This window comes from Meleagris gallopavo, chromosome 19 (genome assembly GCF_000146605.3).
Source record: "Meleagris gallopavo isolate NT-WF06-2002-E0010 breed Aviagen turkey brand Nicholas breeding stock chromosome 19, Turkey_5.1, whole genome shotgun sequence".
Classification (NCBI taxonomy): domain Eukaryota; kingdom Metazoa; phylum Chordata; class Aves; order Galliformes; family Phasianidae; genus Meleagris; species Meleagris gallopavo.
Window position 1 is genome coordinate 412,965 of NC_015029.2, and position 18,035 is coordinate 430,999.

At 53.5% G+C, this 18,035-nt stretch overlaps 1 protein-coding gene across 2 annotated transcripts; it reads right to left on the bottom strand.

Moving 5' to 3' along the window:
• Window positions 1–21: 21 nt before the first annotated feature.
• Window positions 22–18,025, bottom strand: TRAF2 (TNF receptor associated factor 2). Of its 2 annotated transcripts, XM_010720681.3 has the most exons (10): window positions 17,634–18,025; window positions 17,109–17,187; window positions 16,635–16,733; window positions 10,038–10,199; window positions 7,864–7,938; window positions 7,046–7,120; window positions 6,010–6,369; window positions 5,031–5,208; window positions 3,351–3,499; window positions 22–2,826 (listed from the first exon to the last, which is right to left on the bottom strand). In XM_010720681.3, the coding sequence occupies exons 1-10, from the start codon at window positions 17,819–17,821 to the stop codon at window positions 2,608–2,610; spliced, it is 1,584 nt and encodes a 527-aa protein (XP_010718983.1). In that variant the 5' UTR covers window positions 17,822–18,025; the 3' UTR covers window positions 22–2,607. The 2 variants fall into 2 exon arrangements, with proteins under 2 accessions (XP_010718983.1, XP_010718984.1); XM_010720682.3 differs by lacking the exon at window positions 10,038–10,199 and having other exon boundaries at window positions 17,634–18,023.
• Between the last annotated feature and the right edge of the window lie 10 nt (window positions 18,026–18,035).

Sequence of the window (18,035 nt, forward strand, 5' to 3'; positions counted from 1 at the left end):
TGAGTTACACAACACAGCAGCTCCTCACACTGCTTTTATTAGAGGTTTTCACCGCACACCATCCTCAAGGAAAAACTACTTCACAGTGACACAGTGACTGAGGCGGGTGTTTCCTCATAGCTGTGGTCAAATAGAGGGAAAACAAGAAACAAAGGAAAAAAAAGAAACAACACTCCAGCTGTGCTTTGTGCCAAATGTCCATCTTACAGCGCAGTTCAGCGCCGCATCCAGGGGAACACCTCACCCCCACCCTGCAGTGCTGCAAGGAACACACACTGCCATTAACCCTCAACCACAGGAGATGCTAAAAGAAACGGAAAAGGACCAGGCAGCAATGTCAGCACCAGCGCTCCTCAGCCACGGTGTGAGGGCAGGAAAGCAGCAGCAGGGAACAGCACTGGGCTGCTGTGCTGCATCCTCCCCATCGCCCCAGTGCCACCCACGGCTCCTGACAGCCTCCCTGACCCACCCAGCTGAGCCTGGGCTCTGGGGCAGTGCCAGCACCATAGAGCCAGACCTGCAGCCCCCCTGGCAGAGGGTGCTCAGCACACGCACATCACTTCGCTGTAATATGTGTAATTCCCACTCATCCCCCCCCAATACACCATTCCCAATTCTAAACTAGCAGAGCTGACCACCCACTCAGGGCAGATGTTGGCCAAGGGCCCTCCTTGGCAACTATTTCCACAGAATGGTCTGCAGAGCTCAGCCTTTGCCGGGCTACATTCCCTCCTAAGGCACTGAGGTGAAGTGGTACTGCTGGGCCCAGCAGAGCCTGGAGACAGGCTGGGAGAGAGAGAGGGTCTGCGCAAAGCGGCAAGGCTGCAGGCAGGGTGCAAACAGCAAGGAGCATCCCAGTCCTATTCCACAGCCATCCCTTGCACTGCCCAGCCTGGAAAAATGCACAGCCCCCATCCGAGCTGCAGCCTTTGCCTTTGCACAAAGCAGGACTGCAGCAAGGAACTGGGCACAGGGCCCACACAGTACCCAGCACTGCTCCAAAGGAGAAGGGATGCTACAGGCACAGCCCCGGCCCTTTGCTGGGCTTTAATACATGCCTGCAGCAGCTGCAGAGCAGCCTGGCGTCATTTTTCACTTCCAAATTCCAGCTGCTCCCCCTCTGTTCCAGGCAGGGAGCTGTGGAGCCCAGGGCCTCCTCCACGGAGAGCACAGCAGCACAGCACCCGCAGGGCTGGTGGCAGCGACCGCTGCCCCGAACCGAGGGAGATGCACTCCCCTCACAGAGGCAGCAATCGCAGCCCGAGCACCAGGGGAGGTGTGGGGGGGTCACCGCTCTCCAACCAGCGGCAGCTGCCTCTCTGCCTGTCCTCCAGGGCAAAGGAGCAGTGCCGGGGCTGGAGAGGACCTAGGCAGGGGGTAAGGGCTCAGCTCTCCCAGCTCACCACTCCCACAGCTCCTGGGGCAGTGAGAAGGGGAAGGAAAAGCGCGAGGAGGAAAGGAAGCAAGCTGAGAGGGGCCAGCACGGCCAGTGGCCAGTCTGGTGTTACACGTGGCCACCACAGAACAACTCCAGAGGGACACACGGGCCGTGATGGAGGGATGTGACAGCAGGCTCTTCTCCACGAAATAGAGACCTTCTCTGGGGTACAGGCGCAGAGCACTTGCCCAGAAGGGAGCAGTGCAAGCAATCCAGAAACAGCAAGGGCAACAGCAAGCTTCCCTCAGGGCCTGCTCCAGCCCCGGTACCAAAGGCTCTCCAAGAGGACGAGGGCTGGGCCTGGGGAAGGAGGACCCACCAGATGATGCCGAAGAGCAGGGCACGGTGGGGCTGGGGCATGTTGGGGTGCCCACAGTGCTGCAACCATCCCATGACCAGGGTTAAAGCACAGGAGCACGGGTGCACACCTCAGGCCTGCTGCCAGCACTGCCACTGTTCTCCCACCACTGCTGGAGCCCGCTGCTCTGGATACACAGCTCCCCTGCAGCACATGAACCCAGGTTTCAGGGGACAGGCATTTCTATCTTTCACCACAGGCAGCCCTGCTGCAGCCCTGTATGTCCCAGGCAGCCAGCACTGCCCGCCCAACCTGCCCTGAGCACACCTGACCAAAAACGCAGTCACAGGGACGCAGGGCTCCCCTGTGCCTCCTCTCTGCAGACAGCAGAGGCAGCAGTCCCCCAGCATGCAGGGCAGCCCCAACAGCTGAGCATAGCAGCCTCCCAGCTCTGAGGCACCACGTGGCCCAGCGGTGCTCCTCAGGACAGCCCTGCTCCCACAGCTGCCCGCAGTGCTGGGGCGGGCCAAAGCCCTGCCACACTACAGAGCTCTGAGGCCACGTGCTGAAGCAGCTGGGCGAGCTGTGCTCACTGCCCCTGGGAAACTGGAGCACGGCGGTTCAGACATCCAAGTCTCTGCAGGAATCCCTGCACCACACAGCCTGCCAACGTCCACCCGTCTTCTCCGGAAAGGTCTCTCTGATGCCAGGGAAGAGGGCTCCCATCAGACACCTTGTTTCCATTCAGCACTAAGAAGGTCCCTTTTGGAGAAGGGCCAGGTCCACGCTTCCGCCCCTCCTTGCTCCGAGACCTGCCTGCAGGGCAGTGCCCAGGGGCTGGCTCTGCATTCCCTGCTCCGTGCTGAGAGGGTTAAAGGCCTGAGAGGTCAACGATGGCTTTAATGAAGATGGCGTCATCGCGGACGTAAGAGTTCTTGGCTTCCATCACGGAGACGGGGCAGAACAGCGGGCAGCCGCTGGCAATGTTCATTTCTGTGACCGGGCGCTGGAAGGAGGAGGAGGTCACGTCGGGTCGGAACGCATCGATGATGTGCTCCCGGTTGTTCTGATCCAAGAGCATCAGGGTCACCTGTGGAAGGTGTGAGAACACACAAGAGCAGCTGAAGGAAAAGGACAGAGGAGCCCATCTCGGCAGCTCAGTCACTGTGGCTGTGAAACACACACAGAGAAATGTAACACTGCACGTCTACAGATCAGAGAGATGCCCGCAGCCTGGAAACCCCTGGGTGGCAGAACAGTCACAAACTGAGCAATCCTACAACAGGCACAGAGCTCCTGCCTCCCTCACAGCTATCTGCTTAGGTCCCAGAAAGCTCCCATCCCACCAAGAACAGATGCAGAACGCTCAGCCTTAGCCGTTCTGCAAAGCCCAGAAGCTGAAATCTGAACAGGTGATGCTGTGCAAGCACCAACTGCAGGCAGCACAGCACACAGAGGCAGGTCGGCCCCGTGGCAGCAGTACAGCTCTGCTCTCTCCAGCACGCTGTCCTGCAGCCCTCGCCGTTCCCCAAATCCTGCCCACAGGATGGGATGCTTTCAGCCCCAGAGCAGCTGTGGCCGCAGGCCATGCTGGGGGCTCCGACCCAAACCCACCTTCTGGTTGAAGGGCCAGCGCAGGAGCGCGTCGTTGGGTCCTTTCATCACCACGAAGAACAGGGACAGATGGGTCCCACGCCCGGTGCCGTCCCCATTCAGGTAAACGCGCAGACACATCTTGTAGCCATACTTGCTTGTGTAGAAAGCTGTTAACAAACACAGTGTGGGTCAGAAAGTGCGAAGCCTGGCACCAAGCACCCTCCAAAGACTCTGCAGTTGGGACCCCAGAAGAATCCAGGCTGGGGTTTTACAGAGCAGTGGGGGGAGGAGGGCACACCAACACTGAACGCCCCTCATTTCCCAGCACCCCAGAGCTGCAGGGAGGGGTGCAGCCCCACATGGCCCAACAGAGCAGCCCACCAGCCGCCTCCTTACAAAGCAACTGGGCGGTAACTTCCTTCTATTTGTCCTACAATGGATTTTATCTGCTCTCTCTCTGCTCCTGCATTTTAATATAAACCCAACAATTGTACTCATTTTCCTTTCCCAGCCCACCCCTCTCTGCTCCCAGCTTTCTCCTTCCCAATCTGAACAATCCCCATCTGCCCATTTTGCTTTGTAAGAGGGAAAACCACCTCCGTAACGACTTTTTTCTAAACCAAACATAGCACTTGCTTCTCAGCCCAGTTCCTCAGCACATGGAATGGAAACTTCTCATCTAAGCAGCACAATCAACTACTGCAGGAAGAAAGGTGTGCAACCCTACTCTTGCAAGACGGAAAGGAAAAGATAGTCCTGCCCCTTCCATAGACATCCCAGTGTGCCAGGCAGAGGCAATCTTCCCTTCCCTCCAGCTGCCTGCTCATGCCCCTCCAGGAGCTGACTTGGTCATGACTTCAGACACAAGTTGGGTCCCCCAGCGAGGGCACTGCAATATGAGCTCCTTTAGGGCACAGGGAGCAGCAGGGCCCAGGAGCTGCCACCTCACTCTGGGCTCTAAAACAAAACTGCAGCCTCAGGAGGTGCTGAGGTCAAGAAACTCCTGAGTGCTGGGCAGGAAATGGGGCGCAGGGGTTAAGGTCCTATCTCTGAGCCAAACAAAATAGATCTGAACCCGATTTAGTTGCTCTGAGAAGGAAGGAAGTACCGCCTTTCTAGAACAGGACAGAGACCAGGGGTTTTCCACAGCTGTCACTGACTTTTAGAAGGAAATGCTAATTGCATGCACAGTTTCAGTGTCAGTTTAGTTCTCTTCAAGAAGGGGGAATCCTTTTGCTTTCAGGTTTTCATTAGCAAAAGGACTCCAGACAGTCTTCACCCAGGAAACAGTTAACAATAAAAGTGCCACTGCTTTTATCTCCTGGCCCAGCAACAATGTGGTTTTTCATTGCACCAGGAGCAGTGCACCATCTATGCCCCCAGCTCACATGCAGCTCTGGCCAGTTTCAAAAAGTGCCACGAAGGGCAATTCCCAAGCTAAAACAGCTGCATTTTCCACTGAGAAATGAAAACACCTTCTACAATGCAGAGAGCACCTCCTCCAGCAGAGCACTTTCATTCAGCCCAATGCTTCTTATGAACACAAAACAAACCAGAAGATGGTTCAGATTTCCCTGAGAAAGAGAGAAGACCAGAAGCACAGCAGAGCGACCATGCATTCCACATGCTAAGGTCATCATTACAAACCCCACAGCCAGATGAGGCACAAAAAGGTTTTTTCCATTTTGTGGCAATAACCTGGAGAGAAGATCGCAGGAGAGCGGCCCGTGATCGCTTCCTGGCGCTTCCTGGCAAATTCTGTTATCTTCCAGATGAAAACACCATCGTAGGTGGAAGCCTCCATGTTGCGGATCTTTTCCTCCATCTCAGCCATGGCCAGGTCTTTCAGCCCAATGCTCCTTTCCAGCTGCCGAACCTGCTCAGTGGAACAGACGGCGCAGCCTGGTCAGACACACTGCAGCGAGCAAAGGGCCGGGGGTAGAAATGCAGGAATGTAAGGCAATCCACCACAACCTCCTTTGGAACCCCATCGTTCTGGAGAACACGCACAAATACAGCTCAGTGTCTGAGCCGAAACCTTCCTGCTGTGAATGGAAAACCTCCCTCCATGAGCACTTTTGTTGTGCTGCAGATCAAGGGGTGAGGTTGGGGGAAAAAAAAGAAAGTCACTTTTGTGACAAAAGTAGACTGAGAAACAGAAGGACCTATACACAGCCAACCAAGTTTGTTGCTGTGAGGCAGCAGGGTTACGTCTGTATTGGCAGATCCTATACTGAGAGAGCACAGAAACTACAAACCGCACAATTCCCAGGGCCTCAGATGTAAGGACACCGTGCTGGAACACAGAGCTGGGAGAGCTCCTTCTCTCAGGCTGAGCCTCCACCATCACACTTCTACAACGAGTGGCTGGGAACGCAATGAGATTCAGTGCAACGCCAGCTCCTCCCTGTCCAGCTGGAGGACTTCACCTAAGAACAGCGCTTGCATCACTTAATTACTGAGAGACCCTAAAGCATTTGCTTTAGGTCAATTCAATTCCCATCTTTCCAGGAAGCTTTCCAGGTTGGGCATAGTCTCAAATGTATCTTAGTGCTACCTTCAGGGAGCACTTTAGGGAGAGACAGGACACAGGTGGAGCTTTGCTAACAACACGGAACACACAGCTGACAGAAGGCTCTGCTCAGAGCACAGGATGCCCGCGCCAGGCACTGCACACCTTGTTACTCAGTGTCTCGATCTGCTCCTGGTCTAATCGGTGCTGCCGGCTGTACGCTTCTGCTGTCAGAGATACCCTTTCTACCTCTCTATTGAGCACGCAGACAATGTTCTCAAAGGTCACTGTTTTCTTCTCCAGGGCGTCACACCTTCCCAAGAGCTCCAGGGACTTGAAGAGCTCCGACTCTGGGCACAGGGAGTTTGCTGCCAGCAGTGGAGAGCTGCTCTGTGATGAGGGAAGGGCAGGAAGGTGCTTCAGGCCTCCGGATCCACTCTTGAGGCTGAGCACAAAACTCAGCAGCATGTACAGATGCTCTGCCAGACACTTGCTTTCGTGTTCTGGTAGCTTTTCATTTTCCACCTACATGAAGAGAAATATATCCCATTCAGCAAGCTCAAGCTGTCACCATCCACAGAAAAATGTCCTCCTCTCGAGGCCACAATGTTAGCTTCAAATTATAAAGGGAAAAAAAATCAAAGAAAAACAGTTTAAAAAACGTGGATTTTGTTGGTGTTTTTGTTTTATTACAGAAAAGCTGCGATCATATACAGTGATGGATGCTTAATGCTCCCTCAGCTGCACACACTGTCCTACTCTGCCCTCCTCCAGCCCTTTGCAGAAGGGCTCTGTCAGACTGACTTAGCAGCACCAAAGGACAAAGCCTCACATAATCCTCCTGAGAAGGGATTTACACTGACATCACCACTAAGAGCCGAGAAAACCACATCACATAGAAATACTGCCCTGCCCAAGCTCCAGCAGTGGAACAAGCTGTGGGATGCCCACGTCCATGCTGACAGCACTGTAACCACTTGGAGCCTCAAAGCATTTGGTGCAGTTCTCAAAATGTCCTTCTGCACTGCTCGTTCTCTGGTACCCAAAATCTGTGCAGTAGATAATATCAAGTGGCATTTACAAAGGCTCTAAAACACCCCTCTGCTGTAATAGCTGAGCACCAGCACCTGCAACAGGTCAGGCTACAGCCATCTGCAGGTCATAGCTAGCACTGGAACTGAAAAGAGCAGATAACCCTTACCATCTCAGCACAGCCAACAACCTCGAATCTGCAAGGCACTTTACATTTGCCACAATTCTTCACGTGGTCCTGAAACTAGAAGAGAAAGAAGATAATGTTAAACGGATCTGATGTCACACAGGTCACTCCCTCTCCAGCTCACTGAGGTCTGGGAACCCAAAGACAAATCGAAGAACAGCCTCAAACCAATGCTGGCAGCCGCACTGCACCTCAGCTGCTCACAGCTGGCAGCTGCCCTGAAGCATGGAGGCCAAGGCTGGAGCTCTGCAGAGCAGTGCCAATAACCCACGGCCTCTGAGATGCTCGTTTGGATTCCCACGCAGCGTATGATCGGCGCTAAGTCAGCGCTGGCACGCTGCCATCTTGTTTCTGCCATGCCTCCCACTGTCAGGTATCAGTGGTCTGTTGTGAGCAGCCCACTGAACACCCACATCTGCTGCAACAGATGTCAAAACAGTTTTTAAACCAGTTTTTGAAAAGCTTCCAGGCGCAGCCCCAGGTTGCTCAGTCCCACGCTGAGGGGAGAGATCCGAGCGGCAGTTAATGGGTGGAGCAGCCACCGGAATCCCAGCAGTGTGAGCCTACCCACTGCTGGGCTCCAGCACGTCCAGAGCTCACGGCACAAAGTCCCTCCTTATGCTGGATGTTTCCTCATCTTTTTGACGAGGAAACATCCTTGTCTCTGATTTCCCATCGCTATGTTCAGCCTCATGGAAAAGCCACACGTGCACAGCGGGCTGCCACCTCACTGCTCCCCCACTCTGCTCCTGGATGGCCTCAGCTCCCCCCAGCTCTGCTGCCCCCTGGCAGCATCATACCTTCTCTCTGGGGATCTTCTTCTTCCCGCAGCCCTCACAAGTCAATGGAAATTTTGGGCAGACCTCATCGTGAGCCTGTAAAAGAACAGACAGGACGCTTTGGTGCGCTCAGAACTCTCTGTGCTGGCTCAGTTCTGTGACCTCCAGGCTGCCAGCGCTTTGGGTGTGTATGCAGCCGAGTGAGCCTCAGCCTCGATTTAAAGAGTTGCCATAACATTTTAAAAGGAAAAAAAAAGGAAAAAAAAGAGATAACAGCTTTGATGAATCAAGAGAAAGCTCCATGCACGGCTTTGCATGGAAAAGGCGCATTGGGGCAGCATCTCAGCAAGGTCACGAGTGGAAGTTTTCGGGATCAGTTCAACAGAAAAGCATTTTTCAGCCAGAAAGGAAATCATTTAAAACCACCCCCTGTATCTCATGTCACGACAAGGATCACAGCAGTGCCACGCTCTGCCCACAGCACGCACTGCTCAATGGGCACTGCTGGAGCACCGCTGTGCTCCGTGCCGCTTCTACACAGCTCAAACCCATCTCCGTGTGCTCCAACCCACCAGAACAACCGATATTTGGCTTCTGTAATGAGGCATCCAGAAATCACCTCTTGCTTTTCTGTCCGAGCTTACGTGAGCTTCCATGCACCACTGCAAATTCCATTAACAGGCAGATCAAGACTGAGCTAGAAGTGTTTAACAACACCCTTCTGGCAGTAACAGAAAAAAATGACATATTTACAAAGCAGCTGTCTGAAACCAGATGCCCTGAAAACCTGCTCACGTTTACCTGTATTAAAACAAGTCACCACCTCCAGGAGGAGGGACATGTGCAAGCTGCTCTCTTACCACATCACAAATTGGAAAGTGAAACCCACAAGTGGCATGCCGGGAATTCTCTCCTTTTCATACTTGAGATGAGCAGGTGGAGCCAAAGGCTCACAGTGCTGTCCCTGAACAGCCACCCCCTGGTTCCCTTGGTGGGCAGAGGAAGGCAGAGGCAGCCTGCAGAGGGGATGAGCCCTTTCCTCCAGCTGCTCTCTGGTTCTACAGCATCAGACAACAACTCCCCATGACCCACAGAGTGCTGGCACAGCAACAGATGCTGCGCTCCGGCTGAAGCAGGAGCCACTGCAGCCACTTGAAAGAGGGGATTTTGCACTTCTCCTGCACCTACGGCGATGTGCGAAATCACCACCTGGTTGTTTGCAGCCTCCCACCTCGCAGTGCTCCTCTCTGTGCTGGCACCTCCCCACAACACACAGCCCTGTGATGGGTGCTGAGCTCACAGCCGGAGCGCTGCAAAACAGCCCTGCACGGCTCCAAGTGCCGCTCAGCAACGTGAGCTCCAACTGGCACAGACCCAAAGCTCCTGGTTCATAGGACATTTGAATACCAACAGCGTAGGGCTCCTCCAGAACCCCTACTTCTGCCCCTGCCCACTCTGTGGGTGCTGCATCGCGCAGGAATGCAGGAATGCTGCCTACCGAAACTCACCCTGCCCAGCAGCTGAGGCAGGCACACGAGCCTGATCTGCAGCACTCTGCCACCCAGGGATGAGGCAATCCTCCTGCCACAGCTCTCCCAAACCCACAGCTGCACACAGGCAGCTCTGATGCCTGGCACCAGCTGCAAGCAGCATCGGAAAACCATTGATGCCACTGTGCCAGGTAAGAGCAGGTCACTCTCCTGCTGTGAACTTGTTCAGAGTAAGATGGGGGGAGGAGGGAGGAGACAGCAATAAAGGAATTAGAGCCGAGCTGGAAGAGCACAGCCCGAGTCAGACCGTCCCCTGCTACCTCAACACCAACTGCAGTGGCTCAGCTGCTTGCAGCAGGAAAAAAACAAACGTGGGCAGAAGTCAGCCTCCACAACACCACCTCCTTCCCGCTCAACAACACCAAAGCCATTGGCTGATCTCACAGATCGATCTCCCTCCCTAAAAACAAAGCGTTCCAGCAGCGCTGCCGCACAGCACATCGGCTGCACCCTGCAAGGACGGGCAATTCTGCAGGAGCTGAGCGGCTGGGAAAGCGGCCTCCAGCAGCCTCCCAGGGCCAGGACAGCCCCACGCTCACGGACAACCACTGCAGCACGATGGGCTGCGGCGGAGGCACCCAGCACTCCTCCCCTCACCTCCAGGTCCCGCAGCGGCCTGCGGTGCGCAGGATATAACTCTCGTACCTTAATATCTGGGAAGTAGAAAAGTGATTTGCAGTATTTGCAGTTGAGGGTTCTCTCGGGGCACTCCCGCTCAGAGTGGCGCTCCTTCTCATTCAGAGGGATCACACCTCTGCATGCCTGGCACTCAATCAGCAGGAACGGGCAGTTCCCCTCATGGCAGCTCTGTGACAGGGAGAGCAGCACAGTTCAGTACAGCCGGACAGAAAAGCAGACACACACGGGCAGAGAAGCTGGGCTTAGCAACAGCAGCTGATCCCCAGAGCTGGAATGATCATCTGCTAAGGAATGCCAGGAGGAGCTGCTCTGCCGGGCCTGCGTAAATGAGACAAAAGGGAAAACTGCAGTTTAATCTGATTGCTGCTCCAGGTATCAAAAGCTCCGCTGAACTTGACTTGAACTACTTCTGAAAGTCACCAACCCCACGTCGTGGTGGTGGAACAGGATTTGTCCTTGCCTCCAGCTGCCCCGCTCCAAACATGGCACGAATGAACATCTATGCCAAGAAGGTTTCTCAACTGTGCTGGGAAATCCATCAGCACAACACAATGCTGGGGACAAGGCAGGCAGCTGAGAACAGCCAGCAGCACTCTGCTGCGAGCCCCTGTTGTCTGCACACAGCACAGGCTGGGCTGCACCCCGCAGTGCTCCACACAGCATCCCAGGGGTGCAGGTTGCTCCGGGAAAGTGCTCCGAGCATAGAAACAAGACGACATGCACAAAGCCAAAGGGGGTGGCAGCAGGGAGGGAGTAGCTAAGAGGAAGGAAAACTTGCAGAAAGGCAGAGGAGAAACAGCTGGAAGGGGACTGGCACACAGAGCACAGCCAGAGCTGTGGCACTGCCAGCCCAGACGCTGCAGCAGAGTTAATTCAGCCTCATAAACTGCTGAACCTACAGCTGGTGTGCAGATCAACCACCACTCACTGCTCAGAGCTGCGGCCGGGCAAACTCAGGGCATGGAAACCATGGCTGCCCGCACAGTGCTTGCTGGAGGGCAGCACAAAAGTTGACAGACATGATGTTATGGCTTTTACAGGGCCTCCCTCACTTCTGTTTGCAGAATGAGGACCTGTGCTGCAGAACTTCTGCTTTCGGCAGCCTATGCTGTCATTAATCAGCTTTTAGGACTGATGAGACAGATGTTTGATTTGGTATCCAGAGGTTAGAAAGAATTTGAGGTGGTGTTTCTGACAACAAAGCAGCTCAAGAGGCAGCAGTGGTGTCTGGGGAGGGCCGGCACCATGAGAAACACTGAAAGCAGCAGCAGCACTTCTACCGCTTCCTGGGATGGATTCTGCCTTTCCTACTGCTTGAGTAACACAATGCTGTGGGGCATCCAAGGATGCTTTCCCCAGTTTCTTCTTTTGCAGTCCCCGCCAGCTCAGAGGATGGGTTTTGCCAGGAGGACTCAGATCTCAGTTGGAGCAGCCTGAGTTCCCTGCTGGGTGGGAGCTGCTCCATCCACACAGACAACCAAATCTGCTCGCCAAGGAAATTCAGTGTGACCATAGCAGGCTCTAATGAGTCGGGGTAAACTGCTGCTCGATAACTAGGAGGTTCAGAGGAACTGCAAACAGACATAACACCATGAGGCCAGCTCCCAGGTACCACGCAGCCACTTGGCAAAGCCCCAAGAGGTGCTGCCCCACATCAGCCAAGGTCACGGCCTCAGAACAAGCTGTCACAGCCCCATCACGCTGTCCTGCCAGCGATGCCAGGCACCTGCACGTTTCATAGCACGCATCTGAACTCACCACTGCTGCGTGGTCCTGACAGCCAAACGCTGCCAGGCACTAGCAGCAGGAAAGCCTGCCCTGTTCCATGCACACCACCCAACACCCCAAGCAGCCCTCAGGGCTCCGCTGCTCTGCAGAGCTCTCCCTTCCTCTGAGAGGACACATCCAGCCCGTGACACGGCTTTGTTGCTCTCCTTGTTATGTTTTAATGACAAATATACTAAAAATTAAAACGCTTTGTTACTTATGTTACCTGTATTATGTACTTTACAAGGACTGATCTGAAAGTACTGCCTCCTGTTTTATGATGTTTGCCCACAACACCACAAACAGATGTTGATGGGATGGCAGCAGAGGCCAAACCTTCCTACCAATATCCCGTTGTGTTGCTGCTGTGTGACAGAATGGTGCATGACATGGGAGTGTGTATGGAGCAAACATGTGGAATCGAATTCCTCCATGCAGAAAAAATGCCAGTGAGTGCCATTCACTGATGCTTGTGAACACTGATGGAGACCAAAGAGTGGACGTGAGCACAGTGAGGGGTGGGTGGTGCATTTCAGCAGTGGTGACAGCGACAGCGTCTGCTGGTGTGGGTTTGTTGATCACTGATGAAAATGCAGAGAGCTAATGGTGGTGACTATGCTGAAAAACAGCATTTCGTAGCTGAGAATTCGCTCCACCAAACAGCTTTACTGTGCTCACTGTCTTTGTTGCAGCTTCCATGGAAACACAGAGGAGGCATTACTTTCAGAGCAACCAAGCCCAAGACAACATCTCTTCACCCAGCACAGCCCAGCCATGCCAACAGGTCGGACACCATCACTCCAAGCAGCATCTCCAGCAGCACACAGCTGGATGTCTTGCACCAAAACGAGCACCTGGCTGAAACTTCAGTGACACCAAGCACACAGCAAAGGCAATGCTGAGGCAGGGGATGGGCAGGGGAGGGCAGGCTGCGCTGCGCCCTCAGCTGAGGCTGTGCCCAGCAGAAGGGTGGCTGCAGCACGAGGCCAAGAACTGCACAGGCATGTGGAGAAGGGCAGATTTTGCAACATGGAAAAGGCAAACCAGTGGTGAGCAGCTTGATCTCAAGGCCAATCGCTTTGCTTTGTCCAAAGAGCTGACAGAATCTCTTTATCTTTTACAGAAGGGTGTGTGTGCCTGGGGCTCTGGCACTCGCCTGATCTCTGGAATCCAAGGAATTCTGAGCTGGCAGTGAAGTGCTGCCCCAAAATGCCAACAGCCGTGCACAGAGGCTTCCAAGGTTTTCACACAGGCTTTAATGGGACCCATCGCCCCCTCCCAGCTTCAAAGTCAGTCAGGTGCAGCTCTTGGTCTGCAAAGGCTCGAGCTAAGCCTGCGAACAAGGTGGGCCACCGCAGTGAGGCTGAGCGGCTCCCAGCAGTGTGCTGTGAGCACATCGCGGCTGGCAGGACTTTCCAGCCCCCTCCCACGTGCCCAGTGCTCCCCATGCTCACCTCCCACCGCACAGCCTGGATGGAGCTGCCAGCCACTGCTGCTCCCCACAGGCAGGCAGGCACTGTTTGTGGGCTTCAGCTCCTGCGAGCAAAGGCACATCACGTCCCTTCTGCTGCAACAGGAGGCCCTTCTGGACACCCTTCTATGCTACCATGGGGTACTGCAGCACGTGGGTCCTCCTGGGAAGAAGCAATCTGGTCCTCATCAGCCACCTGCAAACAACACTCAACACCATGTTGCAACCTGGAGCCAAAATCTTCCAATCTCTGATTCTATAAGGAACTCTGGTTGCTCTGGTACAGAGTTACCAAGTGCTCTTGCCACAACTCTAAGAAAGCTGCATCTATGCTGGTGATGCTGCTATAAAATATCTAACATATCCGTTTCAGAGGAACCAGGTGAGTATTTCCAAGACCAGCAGCTCTGCTCCAAACCACAGCCTGAGGCTGAAAGCCAACACCAAGAGCTACCAGGGCACTCTCAGGGACACGGCTGAGACCATCCAGTAGTGAAGCTCAGGATTCCAACTGCATTCCTGGAGAGGAGCAGCTCTTCCTACACAGAGGGCAGCCGGGATGCTTCACCACCTCCCGTGCTGTGAGCCAGGGCCCAGGGCAGAAGGATCACACACAGCCAAAGTGCCCTCTCTGACTTGGATTAGGACAGGTTATCACCGTGGCTGACAGCAAATCAGTTTAAATAGAGCCATCACGATTAAGCTTAAAACAGAACTCCCCTTCGCACAGAACTTGTTGGGCAGACCCAGCATAAATATTTGCATTGCTCCCCCAAGCTCCTGGACACCATGGGACACGCTTTCTTAGTCTTTCCTTTTGCTCTCAGGGGATAGTTTTAGTTTCTCTGCCCCTGCTCAGATTTTCCACCTGCACCTAAAGGCCCCTGCCCACAGCTCGCCTTCCTGTGCGTACATTCAGACCGATTATCATGAAACCTAGATCTGAAAAGGGGGTGCAGATTAAAAGGAAAACCCCCACCAGTCCCACCACAAAACACTTTGGCTGAACGCCGCTAAAAATTTACAACTGCATCCAATAGTCAAAAAAATGCATTTATAAACCCAGACATGTTCTGAGTGCTTACGTATTCTGTACACTTTGCACAACTTGAAGCAGAATTGCAAGTCATGTCTGAGCAGATTTCACTCTTTCGGTTCTGTATGTCCCTGTGAGACGTGAACAGGGGCTTGAACAGAAAGCAAAAAGCAAAACTGAACTTAACTTTGTCCTTGTTTTTTTGTAGAGCTTTGCAGCTGCAGGACATTTTTTTCTCGTTTGTACCCCGATAACGGTAGCAAACCAAAAGTGACAGTATCTCTTGATTTATAAGGGGAGAGCAGCCAGATCAGCCTCTCAGTGCCAACACTGCACAAGTCTTAAATGAGCAAACAATGAATTAGCTCGGAGGGACTTTCCATGTCCCGTCGGAAATAGCACAGCTAGGGACTTTCCATCACAGGAGCACTGCTGCCGCAGGACATTACAACGCTGATACACACTGCCGCCTGCAATGCAACAGCAGAGGGCACACTGCAAAGCTGAGCTGTGCCACCACCATCACGCTGAGCTATGAGCCCGTGGGGCACTGCTGACAGCCACACACAGAGCACAGAGCACTGGGTTAACACTCAAGCCCGCCTCTCCTTCCCTCACGTGGGCCCTCAGCCCCACGCATTGCTTTCCAGCACCTCATCACTCCAGGAGCTCTGGAAGCCGTGCACAAGAACCCAAAGCACCACAACGTGCACCCAAGGGAAGGGAGACCCATTGCAGGGCAGCCTGCTGCCTCGAGAAGCTTTTCAGACACACTGAATGGACCGCTGGCACATGCCAACTTGTGGTGAGCCCTGCAGGAGCTGCTTATCAGGACTTCTTTAATCCAGGAGAAAGAGTTCAGAAGCCACAGCACCCTGACATGAGCATGGTAAGCTGCTGACAAACCACATTTGGTTCAGGCTGATGGAGATAAGCTTGCTCACTACAACTGGCATTCAAAGCACTCCAGCAGGCATGAGACCTCTGTGTCATAAGCAGCAGGTCACCAGCACAATTACAGCACGGGACAAGGCCTGCACACACACCAGCACAACGGCTTGGATCACGAATCCCAGCACAACACTGCACTCTGCAATGAGGCTCCTCGCTGATCTGTGCTGTATTGGCAACAAGCTTTTAACTTCAGATTTATCCAGGCACATGCATCCACACCACATGCTACTTAGAGATCTAAGAAGAATTTTGAAGCAGGAGAAGCTTTTAGCATCCTATACCCTCTTATCTTTCAGAATGTGCCAGTGCAAAGAAGCTGAAAGCTCCAGGCAGGAGGGCAGGGAAACACAGCAGCAGCACAGCTGTGGGCAGGAGCTCAGAGTGACCCATGGCCACGCTGTCTCTTCATGCCATCCTGCAGTGGCATTGCCAAGAGAATCTCTGAAGAGTGCTGAAACTCCTTCCTGCTACACATCTCAGCCTGGTGAACAACCAGGCAACAGCCTTTATCTAGGGATAGTGCTGGGGGAAAAAAGGTTTACTACTTTTATTTGGGGCCCTTTCGTAATGGTTCGTCCATTCCATTATGGATGACAATATGATCCTTCAGGAGCAGCAGAACTTCACAGGCGGGCAAACATTGCTCCCGACTGCCAACATTTTAATGATGCTTTCTGCACAGCAGAGCTAACCTGTAGGAAGGCACAGGGAAGCAAGTGGCTCATTGCAGTCCCCAGAACACTTCACATGAAGCACAATAGCTGTACGCATGCTAAAGTCCAAAGGCCTGGAGCAGGAAGGGCAGATGAAAACCTTTCCAAAGATGAGCAGAAAACATCCTGGTGGCACAGAGTTATTCGGAGCAGCGTGTGTTGAGCCAGCAAATGACACCCAATCACCTTGCCCTCTTTCTGCAGGTGCTACTTGGCCCTGCAGCTGGCTGAAATCAGGACTGTGGATGGCCAGGCTGCCTGCCCCAAGCTCACAGCTCAGAAATAGACTGCAGGTTCACACAGCACAGCAAACTTAGCAATCTCGCTGTAAGGCACAGTTCCTTGACAGTTTCCTCATCTCTTTGGGCAGAAGGCAATTAGAGGTAGTACAGGTGGTTCTCTTTGTGGAAGTGAAGAGTTCAGAGCCTGAGATGATAAGCAAATTCTTCCAGTTCAGCCCATGCCCTCAGCAGGATGCACAAACCCAGCTCTGTGAGGAAATTTCTGCAGCTCCCAGAGGGCTTTGCTTACAGCACAGCAAAGGTGTAAGCTCCCATCACTGCCAGCTTCAGAAGAAAGCAAACCCCCCCCGAACCTCTCCTGTTGGCACACAGAGGAAAGAAAAAGTGTGCAGATACCAAAAGCCCTTCTTCGGGATTTACCTCATACTCTTTAATAGTCCCCTTCCACGTGCAGCCCTCGTTAATACAGACAGCAGGCAGACTTTCCACCTCCCGACGAGCTGCGTTGTCTGGGAAAGCCTGAAGTGGAAAAGGTAAAAGAGCACAGAAATCACTGAGGGGGTGCAAACACGGCCCAGTCTCCTCATTCTTTATTAACCATTCTTAACAAAAATGTAAAACAAATAAAGAAAGGACTCCTCCCCATGCCAGTTGCCACATCCTCAGAGGTGTGCTAATGGCAAACAGATCTTTATTATAGCACTTAAGTAGGTCACTGCTATATTCCCATGACCTGGATTTTACAAGCTGGGGAGTTCACCTCATTAATTCTAACTCTCACTGCTCAACAGAACGTTTCCAAAGAGCACACAGATCCCAAAAGTCTTGTGTTTTAAAGGAAAGCAACAAGCAGCATTAACAACAGGGATTTTTTTCTTTTCGATTTTTACTTACAGAGCTGGTTTCCAAAATAGAAACTCCTTCTTCATATATTCCTTCTTGAATGCAGCTCGCACATTTTTGAGGCCCAGAACTAGCAGACACAAAAACAATAATCAAACACTGAATTTATGAAATAATTGGCTTCTAACAACTCAACACAGTGAAAGGATTCTCTTATCCTCTAGACAATCCACCGAGCCTCTGCTCAGCTGTAGTTTGGGTACCCATTTCTGCTACTTGGGGCTTTTTATTCGCCTCGTGAGTCACCGCTCTCCTCAGCTCCACTCGAAGGCAACGAGGGGAAACAGAAGTGGATCCTCTGAACCGTGCGCCTCACGTTTGGGCACAAGAGGCACCCGTCAGTCCAGGAGCAAACTGAGGGAACCCGTAGAGGAATGAAGGCACATCGGACATCACACATCCCTGATGCTGAACCTCAGAGGTTACGCACGGCTCCTTCCCCTGACGGCCCTCCAGCTCCTTCATCTCTTCCGCCGCTCCTAAGCCTTCATTTTAAGGCCAAAGGCACAAATTTACCTTATAATTTTCTTCAAGCAATAGGAGCAATAGCGATGCCCGCACTGAGCCTGGAAGGGCCGCCTCAGTATGTTCCTGCAGTCCGAGCAGAGGTACTTCACCTCCAGCTTAGTTCCCAGGATCTCCTTCGCAAACCCGGGCTGGTTCAGGTCCAGAGAGCCGGGCGGAGTCGAATTTGCTGCTGCCATGGGAACAAAAAATTCCGGCTGTACACCCAGAGCCTGGAAATAAAAATACGTTCCCTGTTTTGTTATACCTGGAGGACGGCAACGCCTCGCTATCGCGGAGCACCGGCAAACCGCGCCGCGAGGCCCGGGACGAACCCGGCCCGACTCAGCGCCCGCAGCTCCGCTCCGGGGAGCGACCCGAAGGCGCCGACCCGGCCCCGCGGCCCGGCCGCTC

What these genes read in the sequence shown, in the direction of transcription:
- TRAF2 (XM_010720681.3), bottom strand. Translation starts at nt 17,821, where the DNA reads ATGGCAGCAGCAAATTCGACTCCGCCCGGCTCTCTGGACCTGAACCAG. An exon ending in GGACTATTAAAGAGTATGAG is followed by an intron (nt 10,200 to 16,634) that starts GTAAATCCCGAA and finishes TCCCTGTCACAG; the next exon opens with AGCTGCCATGAGGGGAACTG. An exon ending in TCTACTTCCCAGATATTAAG is followed by an intron (nt 7,939 to 10,037) that starts GTACGAGAGTTA and finishes GTTCTTTTACAG; the next exon opens with GCTCACGATGAGGTCTGCCC.